The 14,369-nt window shown below is 63.6% G+C and overlaps 2 protein-coding genes across 2 annotated transcripts; both read left to right on the forward strand.

Moving 5' to 3' along the window:
* Window positions 1-606: 606 nt before the first annotated feature.
* Window positions 607-7,113, forward strand: LSM4 (LSM4 homolog, U6 small nuclear RNA and mRNA degradation associated). Its single transcript, XM_064497340.1, has 5 exons — window positions 607-755; window positions 848-889; window positions 1,074-1,172; window positions 3,853-4,036; window positions 6,504-7,113. Exons 1-5 carry the CDS (start codon window positions 753-755, stop codon window positions 6,590-6,592), a joined length of 417 nt encoding a protein of 138 aa, XP_064353410.1. The 5' UTR covers window positions 607-752; the 3' UTR covers window positions 6,593-7,113.
* A 3,240-nt stretch (window positions 7,114-10,353) lies between these two features.
* Window positions 10,354-12,031, forward strand: JUND (JunD proto-oncogene, AP-1 transcription factor subunit). The gene has a single exon (XM_064497337.1). The coding sequence runs from the start codon at window positions 10,542-10,544 to the stop codon at window positions 11,505-11,507; it is 966 nt and encodes a 321-aa protein (XP_064353407.1). The 5' UTR covers window positions 10,354-10,541; the 3' UTR covers window positions 11,508-12,031.
* The last annotated feature ends 2,338 nt before the right edge of the window (window positions 12,032-14,369 follow it).

Raw genomic sequence — 14,369 nt, forward strand, 5'->3', positions numbered from 1 at the left:
GCCACCGAGCGCGCTCCGCCCCGCCGCCCAGAGCGACTCGCGCCCTCCCGCTTCCGCCGCCACGGCGGAAGGCGCTCGGCGGCGGGGGCCGGTGCGTGGCTGCTGGCCGCTCCGGGGCCTCGGGCCGCTTTATCGGCAAAACCGGCTGTCAAGAGTACCGCGGCGGGTCTGACAGTGCGTGGAAGCGGTTCAACCCGGCAAACACCAGCGGGAGCCCGGGACCCGCGGGGGTGGGGAACCTCTTCTCGCTCCCCCGAGCGCCCCTTTGCCGTGGGCTCGGTACCGGGAACAAGCCCTGTCTCGATAAAAAATGGGCAACCGGCAGAAGTTGGTTAAAGTGCTGCAAAGCTCCTTTTATTTTTTCTGTCACGCGGGAGGGTGGGTCTTTCCTCCCACGGGGGCACATACGGGGACAGCTCCGCTTCCCGGCGGGACGGTGCCGGTACCGGGAGGGATGGGGGCAGCCCCCCCGCCGCCGCAGAGGACGCCGGGACAGCGGCGCCGCGGGGCACTGGATACTGCCACCGCCGCTTCCTCGCCTCACCGCTCGTTTCGCAGCACTGTCGTGAAAACGGAAGGGCTTCCCCCCGTGCCTGAAATGAACGAGGCGCCGCTGCGTCGCTTTACGGCCGAGGCCGGGTCCCGGGCGCTGATTGGTTCCGCCGGCGCGGCGCGGCGCGCTGATTGGCCCCGCGCGGCGCCGGGGGCGGTTTGAGCGGCGGGGCCCGGCGCGCGGCGGCGGCTCCGGCACGATGGTGAGTAGCGGCGGCCGGGGAGGGCCGGGGGCGGTGGGTCTCCCCGGTGCCCCGGCCGTGCCTGAGGCCTCTCTGCTCTCTCCCCCTTGCAGCTGCCCCTGTCGCTGCTGAAGACGGCGCAGAACCACCCCATGGTGAGTACCGGGAGGTCGCGGGCCTCCGGGGGCCGCCCCGCCCGCTGCAGCCCCCGGCCCGCCCGCTCGCCGGCCCCGCGGTGCCGCCCGCCGTCGGGCCCGCCCCAGGGGGTGCCGCGCGGGGGGGGGGGAAGCGGGGCAGTGCCGTTACCGGCCGCTGCCCGGTGACTCCGGTCTCTTCCAGCTGGTGGAGCTGAAAAACGGCGAGACCTACAACGGGCACCTGGTGAGCTGCGACAACTGGATGAACATCAACCTGCGGGAGGTCATCTGCACGTCCCGGGTAAGGCGGGTGGGCGGGCGGCAGCCCCTCCCCGGGGCTGCAGGCCTGGCCACCACTCGCCCTCGCTCTGTGAGCCAGCCAGTGCCCCCAGGCGCATCCCACCTCTCCCGGTTCTCTGGGATCCGTCTCTCAGGGACGCCTGATCCCCGTCCGTACACCAGAGACGACCCCCCGGGCTTTGCCATAGCTTGGAGAGGTTATCCTTGCCGTGGAAGTGAGACTTTTGCCTAAAATATGAATTTATTACAGCTATTTATATCATAACAAAGAAAAGAAAGTAACTGAGTGCAAGTAAAACAGCTATGAAGTGTGCTGGCTTTCCGAGGCTTTACTCGGTAAGAGGGTTTTAGGTGCAGGTCTACGGGTGGCTGAAGAGGGGCGGTGGTTAGTCAGTACCTTGATGCTGTGTTGGATTTTCAATGTACAGGAGCTTCAGCAGTTGTGTATGCTCTGCCAAGCCAAGTCTGCTGCAACCCTTCGGGTGCTCGGCTGACTCCTCATAATTTTCTTAACTCTCGCCCTCTAAGTCTCCACATGAAAAATAACAGGAGCCTGTTGTCTACCTGCGCTGAGGTTTTGTGCTGTCTGGTACTTTTGCCGTTGGCCAGAGGTGCTACAGAAGATTGCGATCTGCATTTTGGGCTTTGACCTCAGTCAGAAGTGTCTGGTCTTGTCCCTAAACATCCTACGCGCAGCTGCGCCAGCTGTGGGAACTGCAGCCAGAGGGATGTCAGCTGCTGCTGCTCTTCCCGTCTCAGAACACCAGAGGCCTGTAGGGGAGACCGATAAAAGAGACCACATTCTTCAAAAAATCTCTCTGCAAACCTTCAGTACCAGTTGGCTCCGCAACTGGAAAGTTTTGACCAGCGTTGCTGGGGCGTGGAGGCACGTCAGCACATAAATGAGACACGTAAAGATAAAACAAGCGAGGTTTGGGGAGGACCTGCTGTAGCTGGGCAAGGCAGTTGCTCTCAGATCTTTGCAGGCAGATCTTGGCCCATGGCAGGACAAATAGGAAAGGCCCTTTTCCAAATTATAAAGGAGCAGGACTGACTGAGGAGGTAACGGACAGCAAAGCCTTGTCGGTGCTCGCAACATGGGTAAAATTGTCCTTTAACGGTATCTCTTTGGGAATTAGCTTTCTACTACTTTATGCTCTCTCGTGGGAGGAGCGCTACCTCGCGCTTGCTGTCCTCAGGGTTACCTACGGCCATATCTGCTATATCAGCACGTCGCTTAGGCTTTCCGGGTGTGTTCCTGCCCCTCTCAAATGCCCAGGTGCCTCCTGCGCCCGGGTGAAGGCTCATCGGCCCGAGCTGGTTGCCGGGATTGCGGCGGTGGCACTGGTGGGGACCGGCCACTAGATGGCACGGAGCAGTGGCTGGAGGGCAGCCGCAGCCTGGGAGGCAGCTTGTTTACTTCGGGGAGGCCGGAACAAGGAAGCGGGGAGCCTGGCTGAATCCTTTCCTGTACCTAGAGCCAAAGAGCAGCTAGGAGGATCCAAGGCAGGGTGGGGTTTGTTGGGTGTCTTTTCGAGGGAGACTGTTTCTCTCTGTCCTGTCTTGTGCATGAAGGACTTGTTTGTGCACGCAGAGTTGCCCCAAATAACTCCAGAGGAGGACCATTTTATCCTGAGAGAGGAGAAACGAGGCGTTCTTGTTTAACCCACTCCTCTGGGGTGTTACGGAGCAGCCAGCTTGGTCCCGTGCTGTCAGTCAAGAATAGCTGGGCTCGAAAGAATAGCTGGGCTCGAACGATCCCGCACGCAGCCAAGTCCTGACACAGAGCCGCTGCGAGCCGAGGCTGCCGTGGCGGCGTGCAGCTCGCCCCGCGAGGCGGGGTCTCCTTCCCTCCTCCCAGTTACATCATGGGCAGCTGAGTTGTTGTTCAGCTCAGACGCTTGATTCCTATTCCCACCGCCACGCTTGCTGCTCGGGAGCTGAGGTACTGCTCCGAGGCTCTGTCCTAGGAAGGTCCCAAACTTAATTAAACAACTAATGAACAGAGAAAAAAAATATATATATATATATATAGAGAGAGAGAGAGAGAGAGAGACGGCTGGCTGCTTCCTAACTTGGCACCTGAAGACCGGCTATTTTGTATGGGATCTGTGAGCTCTTTATTTTCCGCAGCTCCAGTTAATACGCATCTGGTGGGCACACACCCCGCACGCAGCTGGCTCCGGATACAGCCTCGCTGCTCAATCCACACCCCAGAGGAGTGAAATATTTAGGTGACTCCCAGCCGAGACTTCTGGAGAAGAAATCTTTCTGGGCATACGCCTTTGCTGGGACTGCGTTTTGTTGTCTGAGTTTGTTGTTCGCAGCAGTTGTGTGTGATTTATCATGTTTGCCACTTTCAATTCCCTTCTTATACAAGAAGTGAAGAGAAGGCTCTGTTTCCTTAGCCTTTTCTTTCCTCATGTTCTGTTAGCGTTAAAAGCATTTGTGGAACGAACTGAAACTTTAATGGCACATGGCTGAACGCCTCCCCCCCCCCAGGTTATAGGGCTGCGTATTTTGGAGAAAATCCATTTTTGTGACTGCTTATGGGTAATGCTTTCAGAAGAGATTGGAATAACTGTCACGCTCTCCAGAAGTGACAGAAATATTCAAATGCCAAGAAGTAGTATGAGTGCATGTCTTCCTGTCCTTAGCCTAACACCTTGCCTCCCTAACAGGATGGTGACAAGTTCTGGAGAATGCCCGAGTGTTACATTCGTGGCAGCACGATCAAATACCTGCGTATCCCCGATGAAATAATTGACATGGTGAAAGAAGAGGTGGTGTCGAAGGGCAGAGGTCGCGGTGGGATGCAGCAGCAGAAACAGCAGAAGGGCCGTGGAGTTGGAGGTGCTGGACGAGGTAACGATCCTGTCTGCTGTTTGGCTCTTAGGTGGGGTGATGGGGGGTCACTTTCTTTAAAGCTCACCGCCTGTGCAAGAAACGGTTGTTGCTTTTCAACTCGAAACCCAGCGCTGTTTGTGAGGAGCTGGAGTCGCTCCTGTGTGGGATCTCGCTGAGCGAGTGCGTTGCCTTGCTTAGGTCTCGGCCAAAGAATACAAAGGAGGCGAGCGAGGGGTGTGCCTTTCCAGTTTCTGGGATTGGGTAGGAGCTTAACAGAGTCTCTGAACTTGACTGTTTCTACCCCTTCTGGCTAGTTACAGAACATGGGCTCAAGTACGTCTCGACAAAATTTCTGGTGTCTGCTACCTGCAAGTCTGGGAGGCAAACAAATGGCTGTTCTGTTTGAAAATGCACTGGGCTCTGACCATCAGGGTGGTAGAAAAACATCGTCTTGTCTTCCATCAGAGTGGTGCTTTTGATCTTCCGACTTGTCTCCCCCCCCCCCCCCCATCTGAGGATTTATGTTCCGCCTGCTCTACGCAAATAATTCATGTTTCTGATATGAGGGGAGGTTACCACTTGGGAAGAAACAGGTCGCAATAACAACCCTTCTTTCCTCTTTCCTGCTGAAAATAGTTAAGTTATCTTGGAGTGCTTCGGTTCGGGGATATTTTTGTCCTTTTTTGCCAAAACCATACTCCAGGAAGCCTGAAAAGCATTTCTCTTTTTTTCTTGCTCACATCTCCTGCCACATCTTTGAGATTTGCTTTATGGTCACCTCCCTAGGCCCCTTTGCCAGCCCCAGGGTTTGGCCTAGGAAAGCTGGGTTTTAAAAGGAGCCCTGGGGACTGAGACACTGAAGGGCAGAGTCTCTCTGCAGAGCACCCTTAACAAGCTGTCTGCGTTTTGACTATGCCAGGAATTCTGGTAGGACAGCTGTGATCTACCTGGGGCCATCGCGCCGGGGCACGTGAAGGGCCGTGTCGCCAAGTCCCCGGGACTTCTGGAGGAAAAGCCCCTGCAGTTCCTGCTGCCCGTGCTATCTCCTGAAAGCTCCAAGCATGCAAAAGTGACCTTTACAAATCTGAAGGCGCCTTTATTTTTCCTCCTTCCCTTCTCAGTGTCCAAAGCACTTGGCATAGCAGCTTTTTGGATATGGTTGTTTGGACAAACACTTTAGCTGAAATGTTTTCTCTGCTGCCTGTGCTGTGGAAATATCCACCTTGCGGAGAGCAGGGCCGAGTTCTGTTTGAGGTGGAGTTCCCTGCTGTTTTGAAGTGCAACTTAAATTAGCTGATGGAATATTTTAAAGGGAAGCTTCGGCATTTGCTAATTAGTTAAAAGGTTTGGCTCTCATTACCGAGACATGAAGGGGGGGGGGAAAAAAAGGCAGGACAATTTTGTTGAGAGGCCAGCAGGCAGAAGTAAAGCTATAATTGTGCACACAGTTGAAAGGATTATTGTTCCTGACACTGGTAATCCTTCATCTTCTGAACTTGGCGAGCCAAGAAGCAAAAGTACTGTAGTCCTTGCTCAACTTCTCTGGGAGCAGTTGGAGCTCTCTGAGCATCCCGAGGACTGCAGGGTTAGAAGCTGCTGCTGCTGCTTCCTTTCTTTCTCTCTCTCTGCCCTGTGGTCTGGGCTGAACAAGCAGAGCAGAGGGCTCTAGAGCAGGTGTCCTTTGGGTTCTGGCTTTTGCGCTAAGGTCACTGGAAGGGTGCTTTCACAGTCCCTTTATCGCTGGCACGCTAAAATAAACCTCACAGTTACAGCCCAGAATCTTATTCGGTCCATTTTAAGTGAATTTGTTCAGCGGGGGGAGGGGGGAAAGGGGGAGACTAGCAGCTCCCAAGGCAAAAATCAAGAGGCTCCCGGGTGTGAGGCTGCTCATACGTCTGCCGAGTCTTACCGCAGCGCTCGGTTATTGCTGTCTTCTGTCATCGTGGCATCCAGTGTCTTCTCCGTGCATTGACGGATCACTGCCCAGAAGCGAGGCGGTGACAGAGCGGGATATATTTTCTGTTTTGTAGCTGAGTGACTGAGTCACCCTCTTCATTGCATTCGGTTTGGTTTTACAGCTTTCAAGGGATATAGTGCAATCTGCTAATCCCACTGGTGACAGATGCTTCTGCTCGATTTTAAGCGCGGCATCTCTTTCCTGGTTACATTTCTCAATATCGGCACGTTTCAGTTTGATAGCACAGCTGGCTAGTAGAGTGCAGGTTAACGTAGCAGAGAAACATCACTGAACCGGCAGGTGTGGGGAGACACATTCATGCACCTCGTGAATAAACTGCAGGGTGTGGAACTGGCAAGGGAGAAGTCTAAAAATCCTGTCTCTCCTTCTGCAAAAACTGGAAAATGGGCTTGCATTCGGGCAAAGCATAAATGACTAAAGCTCTGAGTGGCTGGGAAACGTGTTGCTGGCTTATGCCAATGTTCTTACACCTGTTTTTCTTGTTTTGTTTTGTTTTTTGCCCCATAGGCGTGTTTGGTGGCCGTGGCCGAGGAATACCAGGCAGCGGAAGAGGCCAGCAGGAAAAAAAGCCAGGCAGACAATCGGCGAAGCAGTGAGCAGCGGTCTGCGCCCTGGCCAGAGACAGTGCTGGGATGCTGCTTGGTTTTGTCACCTCAGGATTGCCACGTGTTCAAAAGTGTTAAATTTCTAGTCTTTAGTCAGCTATTCGATGCCTGAATCATGTCACTTGGAAGCCCCTCTCGGTCTAATCGGTAAAGTGAAGTTTGCTGCTTCTAGTCAGAAAATCTGTAATTGGAAATACTTTAAAAAAAAAAAAAAAAAAAGTCACTTGTGGTAAAGGACCTAACCTCAGTCTTCTCTGGAGAGTGAAAGCGCTGTTTAATTCTTCAGAGTCACCAGGTTTAATTTAGTATTACCCTGTATAGTGTTTTAAGAACTGAGGCAAACACTTTTTTGAGGATTGTTTGTTTTGTTTTTATACTTGAAACTTGGGAAAGCTGTTGCATTTGTAACAGATGCAAACATTTTGGTTTAAAAACACTGAGCTCGAGAATATTGTATCTTTACATGAGTAGTCTTAAGCGTTCGTTTTTTTAAAAAAAACCTTTTAAAGCTATCTCCTTCCTGGCTGGTCGATTGTGTGTCTCCTGCGCCCCAGAGCGCGGGCGAGGAGGAGAGCCCGGGATGAATGCTGCGTTGGCCTCTGTAAGGGCTGTTTTCAGAAGAGCTTTGTGGTAAATAAGGGCTTCTCAATTAGTGATGTTTCTACTTTGACTTCAGATTAGAAGTTTCCTTTGAAGGAAAGGGGTTCTATGTTTTATTGTGGAAGGCTAGCGTGCCCCTTACTCTGCACTGCTTTTTTTTTCTTTTTTTTTCCTGAAAAGCGGTTGGAACTGTTAAGTTGAGCTGATTTCCCCCCCACACACTCTGAATACTCCCCCCCTTGTGCCCGTGACACGAAGTCTTGCAGTCAGATTCCTGAGCCGAGACGGTATTTCTCTTCGAGCTTATTTCTCATGATATGTAGAGGCTGACTCCACTGTAACTACCTGTCACTTCATTTTCTACTAACGGTCCAGATATTTTCCCCTGGGGCCCGAGACCGGAGCGCGAACGTGCCCCTCGCGCAGGTTGGGAGAGCTGCTGTGACTTTCGAGGTCGGGTTGCCTCAAGTCTTCCACGGCGAAGGCGCGGCGTCCCCCGAGCGAAGCGTACCTGCAGAATATCCTGGCTGATCTGAACCGAAACCCCGCTAGGGCCACGGGGGAGGAACGAGGCCGTAGATCTCGCCTCAACTTCCTGAATGACTGAGTTTAATTTTAAGGTAAAAGCAGACGCTGCGAGCAGCTTGTTCGGAGCGGTCAGGGGGAGGCGGTTGTCTTCTTACAACCGACTCCCCCGTTGAAGTCCCCTCTGCCATCACCACTGTTTTGAAGAGGAAAACAAGTCCACGCTTTTATATATAGTTATTTTTTTTAATGATTACAGAACTTGTGCTAAGCGGTGAGAAGGAATAAATCGCCAAGCTGTAGAAAACGCCTTCCTCTCTGCGTCCGCACCGAAGCAGGGCCTCGCCAAGCCCTCGTAAAGCCCTTCTCCCCTCCCCAGGGTAAACAACAAACGCCCAAGGAGACCGGCTGAAACGCTGGTCCCTAAAACCAGCCGCGCGGGCTCTGCGGCCGCCTTCCGGCAGCGCGGCCTCTGTTCCCCGGAGCGGCGGGAGCCCTGTCCGGAGCGAGGAGGGAGCTCGGGGCTGCGGGAGCGGGGCACGCGTGTCCCCCCTCCTGGAAACGCAGACGCCCGTGTGGCGTTGAACACCGCGGGCTGAGCCCTGTGTCAGACTTTCCTTCCCAAGCGGCTCCCTCCCTCTCTCCTCCCTCCCTCCAGCCGCCATGTGCTGCAGCCGCCCTCGGGAAACGGGAACAGCCGCGCTGCTGCCGGGACCAAAGCTCCATCCCAGACAGCGCTCGTGCAACGAGGGGCCCTTCGGCCTGGGGGAGCGTCCTCTGCGCGGGGCTCGGGCGTTTCAGCTCGTTTACGTTCTGCTTTTGTCTAGTTACAGCCCCGCTCTTCGTCGCTGTCCTTGCTGCCTCCCCCTTCTTTGCATCCTGGGTTTTTTCCGCCTCTTTCGGCGTGTTTTCCCCGGCACAGCGGTAGGTTCTGCATCGCCGACGCCGCCTCGCGCCGGTGGCACCCGGCCCCGTCGGCGCAGAGCCGCTCTGCGGCTTGGGTCCTTCCTGCGCGCTCCCCACGGCCTTCCTGTCCCCAAACGGCACCGGGCCCCGAGCGGCGGCCGACACCGGCCCGGGGAGCCGCGACGGCAAAGCGACGGCCCTGGGGGGCTGCGGGCGCCGGGGGCCGCCCGGTGCAATGCGGCGGGGCCAGGCCGTGACTCAGGGCTCGGGTGCCCGCGCCGGGGAGGCAGCGCAGGAATAGCTCCCGCCGGCCGCCCGCCCGCGCCGCCGAGGGAGGGGCCGCCGAAATATTTCAGGGCTGCGCTAAGCGCCTAAAAATACGCGTCGAAGCCTCCTCCTCGTTTTCCTTTTTAATATTTTTCTTTTTTTTTTTTTTTTTTCTGATCTGTCGCGGCCTCCTCGGGGGCAGCCCCCATCCTCCCCGCTCGCCAGCCCCACGGGGCAGCGGGGGCTCCGGCGCGGTTCCCTTTTTGGGGGCCGGGATGCAGGTGCTTTCCGGTCCTCGGTGGCGGCGGGGGGGGCCGGGGCCGGACCCCGGGGGGGCGGCAGGACCCCGGCTCGCGGCCCCAGCCCGACGCCCCTCGGGGGTGCTGCGGGGAAGAGCCCCGGGCGCCCCGTCGGGGCGGCGCCGGGCCGGGCTCGCCCGCCTCCCTCCCTCCCGCCCTGGCCGCCGGCCAGCGCCGCTCGCCGCGGGGCCCGGTTCGTCCCTCCCTGGAACTGATTAAAGCACCTCAAAACAAAGCTGCTTCTCATCGCGCCTCGCGTCGCACCGGGGGGGCGCGGGCAGCTCCGGGCCCCCCCCGCGGGCGCTCCCGGCCGTGCGACGGGCTCCCCGCGCTCCCCCCACCCCCCCCCCCGCCCCACGCGCCCTGCGCCGCGCGCGGCCCCGCTCTGACGTCACCGCTGACGCCGGTCCGCCCCCTCAGCCGCCCGCGGCGCGGCCCGGCCGTGACGCGCGCCGCGGCCCCGCTTTAACTCCTTCGCCGCCGGCCGCTCCGCGCCGCCCGCCCCGTCGGGGCTCCCCCCCTCCCCCCGCGGCGAGCGGGTCCCGCGGGCGCCCGCGCCCCGTCGGGGGGCGGGGGGCGGGGACGGACGGCGGCCGCGCGGCACGCACGCCATGGCCGCGGCCCGCCCCGTCGCCCCGGGGGGAGGGCGGCGCCGCGGCGGGGCCAACCGGTCGGGCTGGCGCCGCCGGCGGAGCGGCGGCCCCGCCGCGGCCGCCCCGTCGCGCCGCATCCCGGGCGCGGGCAGCGCCGGAAAGGGCGAAACGCGGTTAAACCTCCCGCGGTGCCCCGCCCCCATCCCGGTGAGCACCGGCTGCCCGGCGCCCCCCCCCGGTGCGCTTCCCCCCCCCCCCCGCCGCTTTGTGCCTATTAATACCGGCGGCGGGCGCGCGGCGCGGGGCCACGTGACCGCCCCTCCCCCGCCATGACGTCAGCCCAGGGGCCCTCGCGCTGTTGTGCCGTTTACCCGCCGGTCGCCCCGGCGACGGCGGAGCCAGCGGGGGGCGGGGCGCCCCCTCCCGGGACGGCGGGGCGCGGGCGGGGGGCGGCGGGGGGCGCCGCGGGCGAGGCCCCGCCCCTATGCAAATGTGGGCGGGCGAGGACGTCATCTGCAGCCAATGGGGCGGCGGCGCGGTGAGGTCACCGCGGAGGCGCCGCGATACTTAAGGCGGCGCGGGGGCCGCGGCGGCGGCAGACGCGTGTGTGCGCGCGCGCAGCACCGGGGCCGCGGCCGGTGCCACCGGGGCCTCCCCCGCCCTCCCCTCCCCCCGCGCAGCGCTCGCCCCGGGCCGCCCTCCCTCTTTCCCCCCCCCGCCCCGTCCCCCGCAGCCGGGCGGGGGAGGAGGATGGAAACACCCTTCTACCATGATGATGTGTTGAGCGGCCTCGGCAGCGGCTTCGCCCCGTCCTCCGGTAGCACCGGGCTCCTCCTGCCCTTCCCCGGCGGCAGCATGATGAAGAAAGACGGGCTCGGGCTGGCGCTGCCGGAGCAGGTGGCGGCGGCGCTGAAGGCGCCCGGCGCGGCGGCGGCGGCGGCGGCGGCGGGCCCGGCGGCGGGCGGCGAGGCGGCGGCGGCGGCGGGGCTGCTGGGCTCGGCCGAGCTGGGGCTGCTGAAGCTGGCGTCGCCGGAGCTGGAGCGGCTCATCATCCAGTCCAACGGGCTGGTGACCACCACGCCGACCAGCGGGCAGTTCCTCTACCCCAAGGCGGCCGCCTCCGAGGAGCAGGAGTTCGCCGAGGGCTTCGTCAAGGCGCTGGAGGACTTGCACAAGCAGAACCAGCTGGGCACCGGCGGCGGCGGCGCGGCGGCGGCGGGCGGCGGCGGCGGCGCTGAGCTGCCCGCCGCCGGGCTGGCGCCGCCGCCCGAGCCGCCGGTCTACGCCAACCTCAGCAGCTACCCGGCGGTGAGCTACGCGGCCGAGCCGGGCCCCTTCGCGGCGCCGCCGCCGCGGCTGCCCCCGCCGCCGCCGCCGCCGCTGAAGGACGAGCCGCAGATCGTGCCCGAGGTGCCGAGCTTCGGCGAGAGCCCGCCGCTGTCGCCCATCGACATGGACACGCAGGAGCGCATCAAGGCGGAGCGGAAGCGGCTGCGGAACCGCATCGCCGCCTCCAAGTGCCGCAAGAGGAAGCTGGAGCGCATCTCGCGCCTGGAGGAGAAGGTGAAGAGCCTCAAGAGCCAGAACACGGAGCTGGCCTCCACCGCCAGCCTGCTGCGCGAGCAGGTGGCCCAGCTCAAGCAGAAGGTGCTCAGCCACGTCAACAGCGGCTGCCAGCTCCTGCCGCAGCACCAGCACCAGGTGCCCGCGTACTGAGGGGGCCGCCCCGACGGGGCTGCCGGGGGGGGGGGGGGGCCACGCCGCTGCCCCCTTCCTCCACCGCGGACTCGGAGCTGGGCGCTCGGCGACCCCCCCCGGACGGACGCAGGGGGCCCAAAGGGGGCACCCCCCCCCCCCCCAAAGGAGACACTCGCACCAGGGCGGCCCCCGCCCTCCTCCTGCCCGGCCCGGCGCGGACTTAGCGCCCCCCCCGCCGTCGGGGCTGCGCTCCCGGGCCGGAAAACCCCCATGGACTTCGAGGTACCGGGGCTCGGGGGGGGGGAGCAGGACAGCACCCCCCCTTCCCCGCCGCCCTTCGCGGGCACGGACTGCAGCAAGCGGGGCGCGACCCCCGCCGGACTGAGGGGCGCCGGGACCCCCCCGGACACCCCCCTCCACCAACGGACTGAGGGGCGCCGGGACCCCCCCGGCCCCCCCCCCCCCGGACTGAGGGGCGCCGGGGCGGCGGCGGCCCCGCGCCCGCCACATTCCAGTGAGGCCCCAGTAAAGCCCGCGCCGGAGCCGCCTCTCGCTGTCTGCTTCGCCGCGGGGGGGGCACCGGGACGGGGGGGGGGGAACCGGGAAGGTTTTTGCGGGGGGGGGAGGAAGAGGCCCGGGGCCCGGCTGGGCCTGCGCCGCCGCCGCCCGGGCAGGAAACGCCGCGGCGGCCGGCTGCCATCTTGGGGCGAAGGGGGTTGTGGGGCGGCGGCGCCGCCGGGGGGGCGATCCGGGCCCGGTGGGGGGGGGAGCCGCCGAGGGGGGGTCCCCGTGGGGGGGATCTCGGGGTTGGGGGGGGCTCTGGGGGTTCCCCTGGGGTCGGAATAGGGGGCTCAGGGGTCCCCGTGGGGGGCTTGAGGGTCGTGGGGGGAGTTGAGGATGTCCTGGGGGCTCCCCTGGGGTCGGAGTGGGGGGGTTCAGGGGGGTCTGGGGGTGTCCTGGGGGCTTGGGGGTCGTGGGGGGATTTGGGGATGTCTTGGGGCTCCCCAGGGGCTGGGGTGGGGGGTTCATGGGGGCCTGGGGGGGTTTGGGGGTGTCCTGGGGGCTCTCCTGGGGTTGGAGTAGGGGATTCAGGGGGGTCTGGGGGGTGTAATTGGGGGCTTGGGGGTTGTGAGGGGATTTGGGGGTGTCCTGGGGGCTCCCCCGTGGCTGGAGTAGGGGGTACAGGGGGGGTCTGGGGGTCCTGGTGGGTGTTGGGGGTCACAGGGGGGATTTGGGGGTGTCCTGGGGGCTGGAGTAGGGAGTTCAGGGGGGTCCCGGTGGGTTGCGAGGGAGGTTGGGAGTTCAGGGGCATTTGGGGGTGTCCTGGGGGCTCCCCTGGGGCTGGAGTAGAGGGTTTGGGGAGGTCTAGGCATCCCAGTGGGTGTCACGGATGGACTCGGGGGTCTCCAGGGGTCCATGTAGGTGTGGGGGGGGTTCGGGGGGGTAACATGGCCATGTTGCCTCCAAGCAGCCCCCGGCTGTGCCACCCGCCACCCCTCCGAGGGGGCACGGAGCCGGGGGGGCGGCCAGGACCCCATCACCCCGGAACGGCGTTCCCCACGGGCGGGGGGCTCGGAGCCGGGGGGCGGCCCACGGCTCCCGCTGGCCTTCGCTTCCAGCCGCCGCTCCTCCTCTTCCTCCACCTGCGGGGCTGGCCTGGCCCCGCGGCCGCCCCGGGTGCCCCAACCTTGCGCCGCCTTTCCCCGGGCGACACGGCACCCACCGCGCCCTGCGTTCGCCGTGCGGGGCTGGACCCCGGCCGGGACCCCCCCGGGGGGGACGGGGAGCGTGCCTCAGTTTCCCCATCGGTGCAGCGCGGGCGGCTTTTGCCTGGCGCCAGGCGCGAGCTGGAGGCCGCAGGCGGGTTCGGGGGGATTTCGGGGCCTCCGTCTCACGCGGTGACGTCGGGGTGCGTTTGGGGACACCCGGCAGCGCCCGGCAGCCCCCCGCGCGCCGGGGCAGGTGGAGCGGGAGAGCGTCTCCGCGGCCTCGCCGCCCCGGCGGCAGGGAGGCAGGGCAGGCGCCGGGATTTGGCGCTGGGATTTGGCCCCGGGCCCGGCCGCCGCCGCTCTTATCTGCCCTGTTCCAGCTCCTGCTGTTCCGAGCGCTCCGCAAACACGGAGGAACCTCCCGCGCCGGCCCGGCCCTGCTGCCACCCCGCGCCGGGCGGCTGCCGGGGCGCGGGGGCCCCGTCGAGGGCGGTGGCGAGGCCTCTCCGGGGAGCCTGGAGCCGGCCGTGCCGGGCCGTGCGGAGCCAGCTGGCCGCGGCCCGCGGGAGGAAGCCTCCTCCCAGCCTCGCGTAAACAGCCGCTGCCCTGGACGGGGCCTGGGAGCCAGATGTGGCCTCCCCGCCGCGGGCGGCCCCCGCGCACCGAGCCCGGCCGAGCCGCCTCCGGCCTCACCCGCTGGCAGCGGAGCCCCGTGCCCCGGAGCCCCGGGGAAACTGAGGCACGGGGGGGGGGGGGAAGGGGGGTTCTCCCACCGCCCCCTCGAAGTGGGGGGGCGGCGGCAGGGCCCGGGGGGGCGGCACGGCCCGCGGCACCCTCTGCCTGCTGCTGTGCTGTGCGTGGGCTGCGCTCGGCACAGGTGAGCGGGCACCGGGGGGGGGGGGGCACCGGGCACCGAGGGGAGGGGGTGTTTGTGCTCTGGGGGGGCCTGGGGACAGCGGGCAATGAAGGGGGGTCTTGCACCCCGGGGGGGGCTCTGGGGCCTGGCGCCGAGGCGGCTGTACCCCCTGGGGCCTGGGGACGCCAGGCACCAAGGAGACCTGGGCACCCCGGGGGGGGTCTGGGCACCCTGGGGGGGTCTGTGGGGCCTGGGGACACGCCGAGGGGCTCCATGTACTCCCCCACATCCCGGAGGGGCTGAGCCCCGTCGGGG

The sequence above is a fragment of the Dromaius novaehollandiae genome, chromosome 25 (genome assembly GCF_036370855.1).
Source record: "Dromaius novaehollandiae isolate bDroNov1 chromosome 25, bDroNov1.hap1, whole genome shotgun sequence".
Taxonomy (NCBI): Eukaryota; Metazoa; Chordata; class Aves; order Casuariiformes; family Dromaiidae; genus Dromaius; species Dromaius novaehollandiae.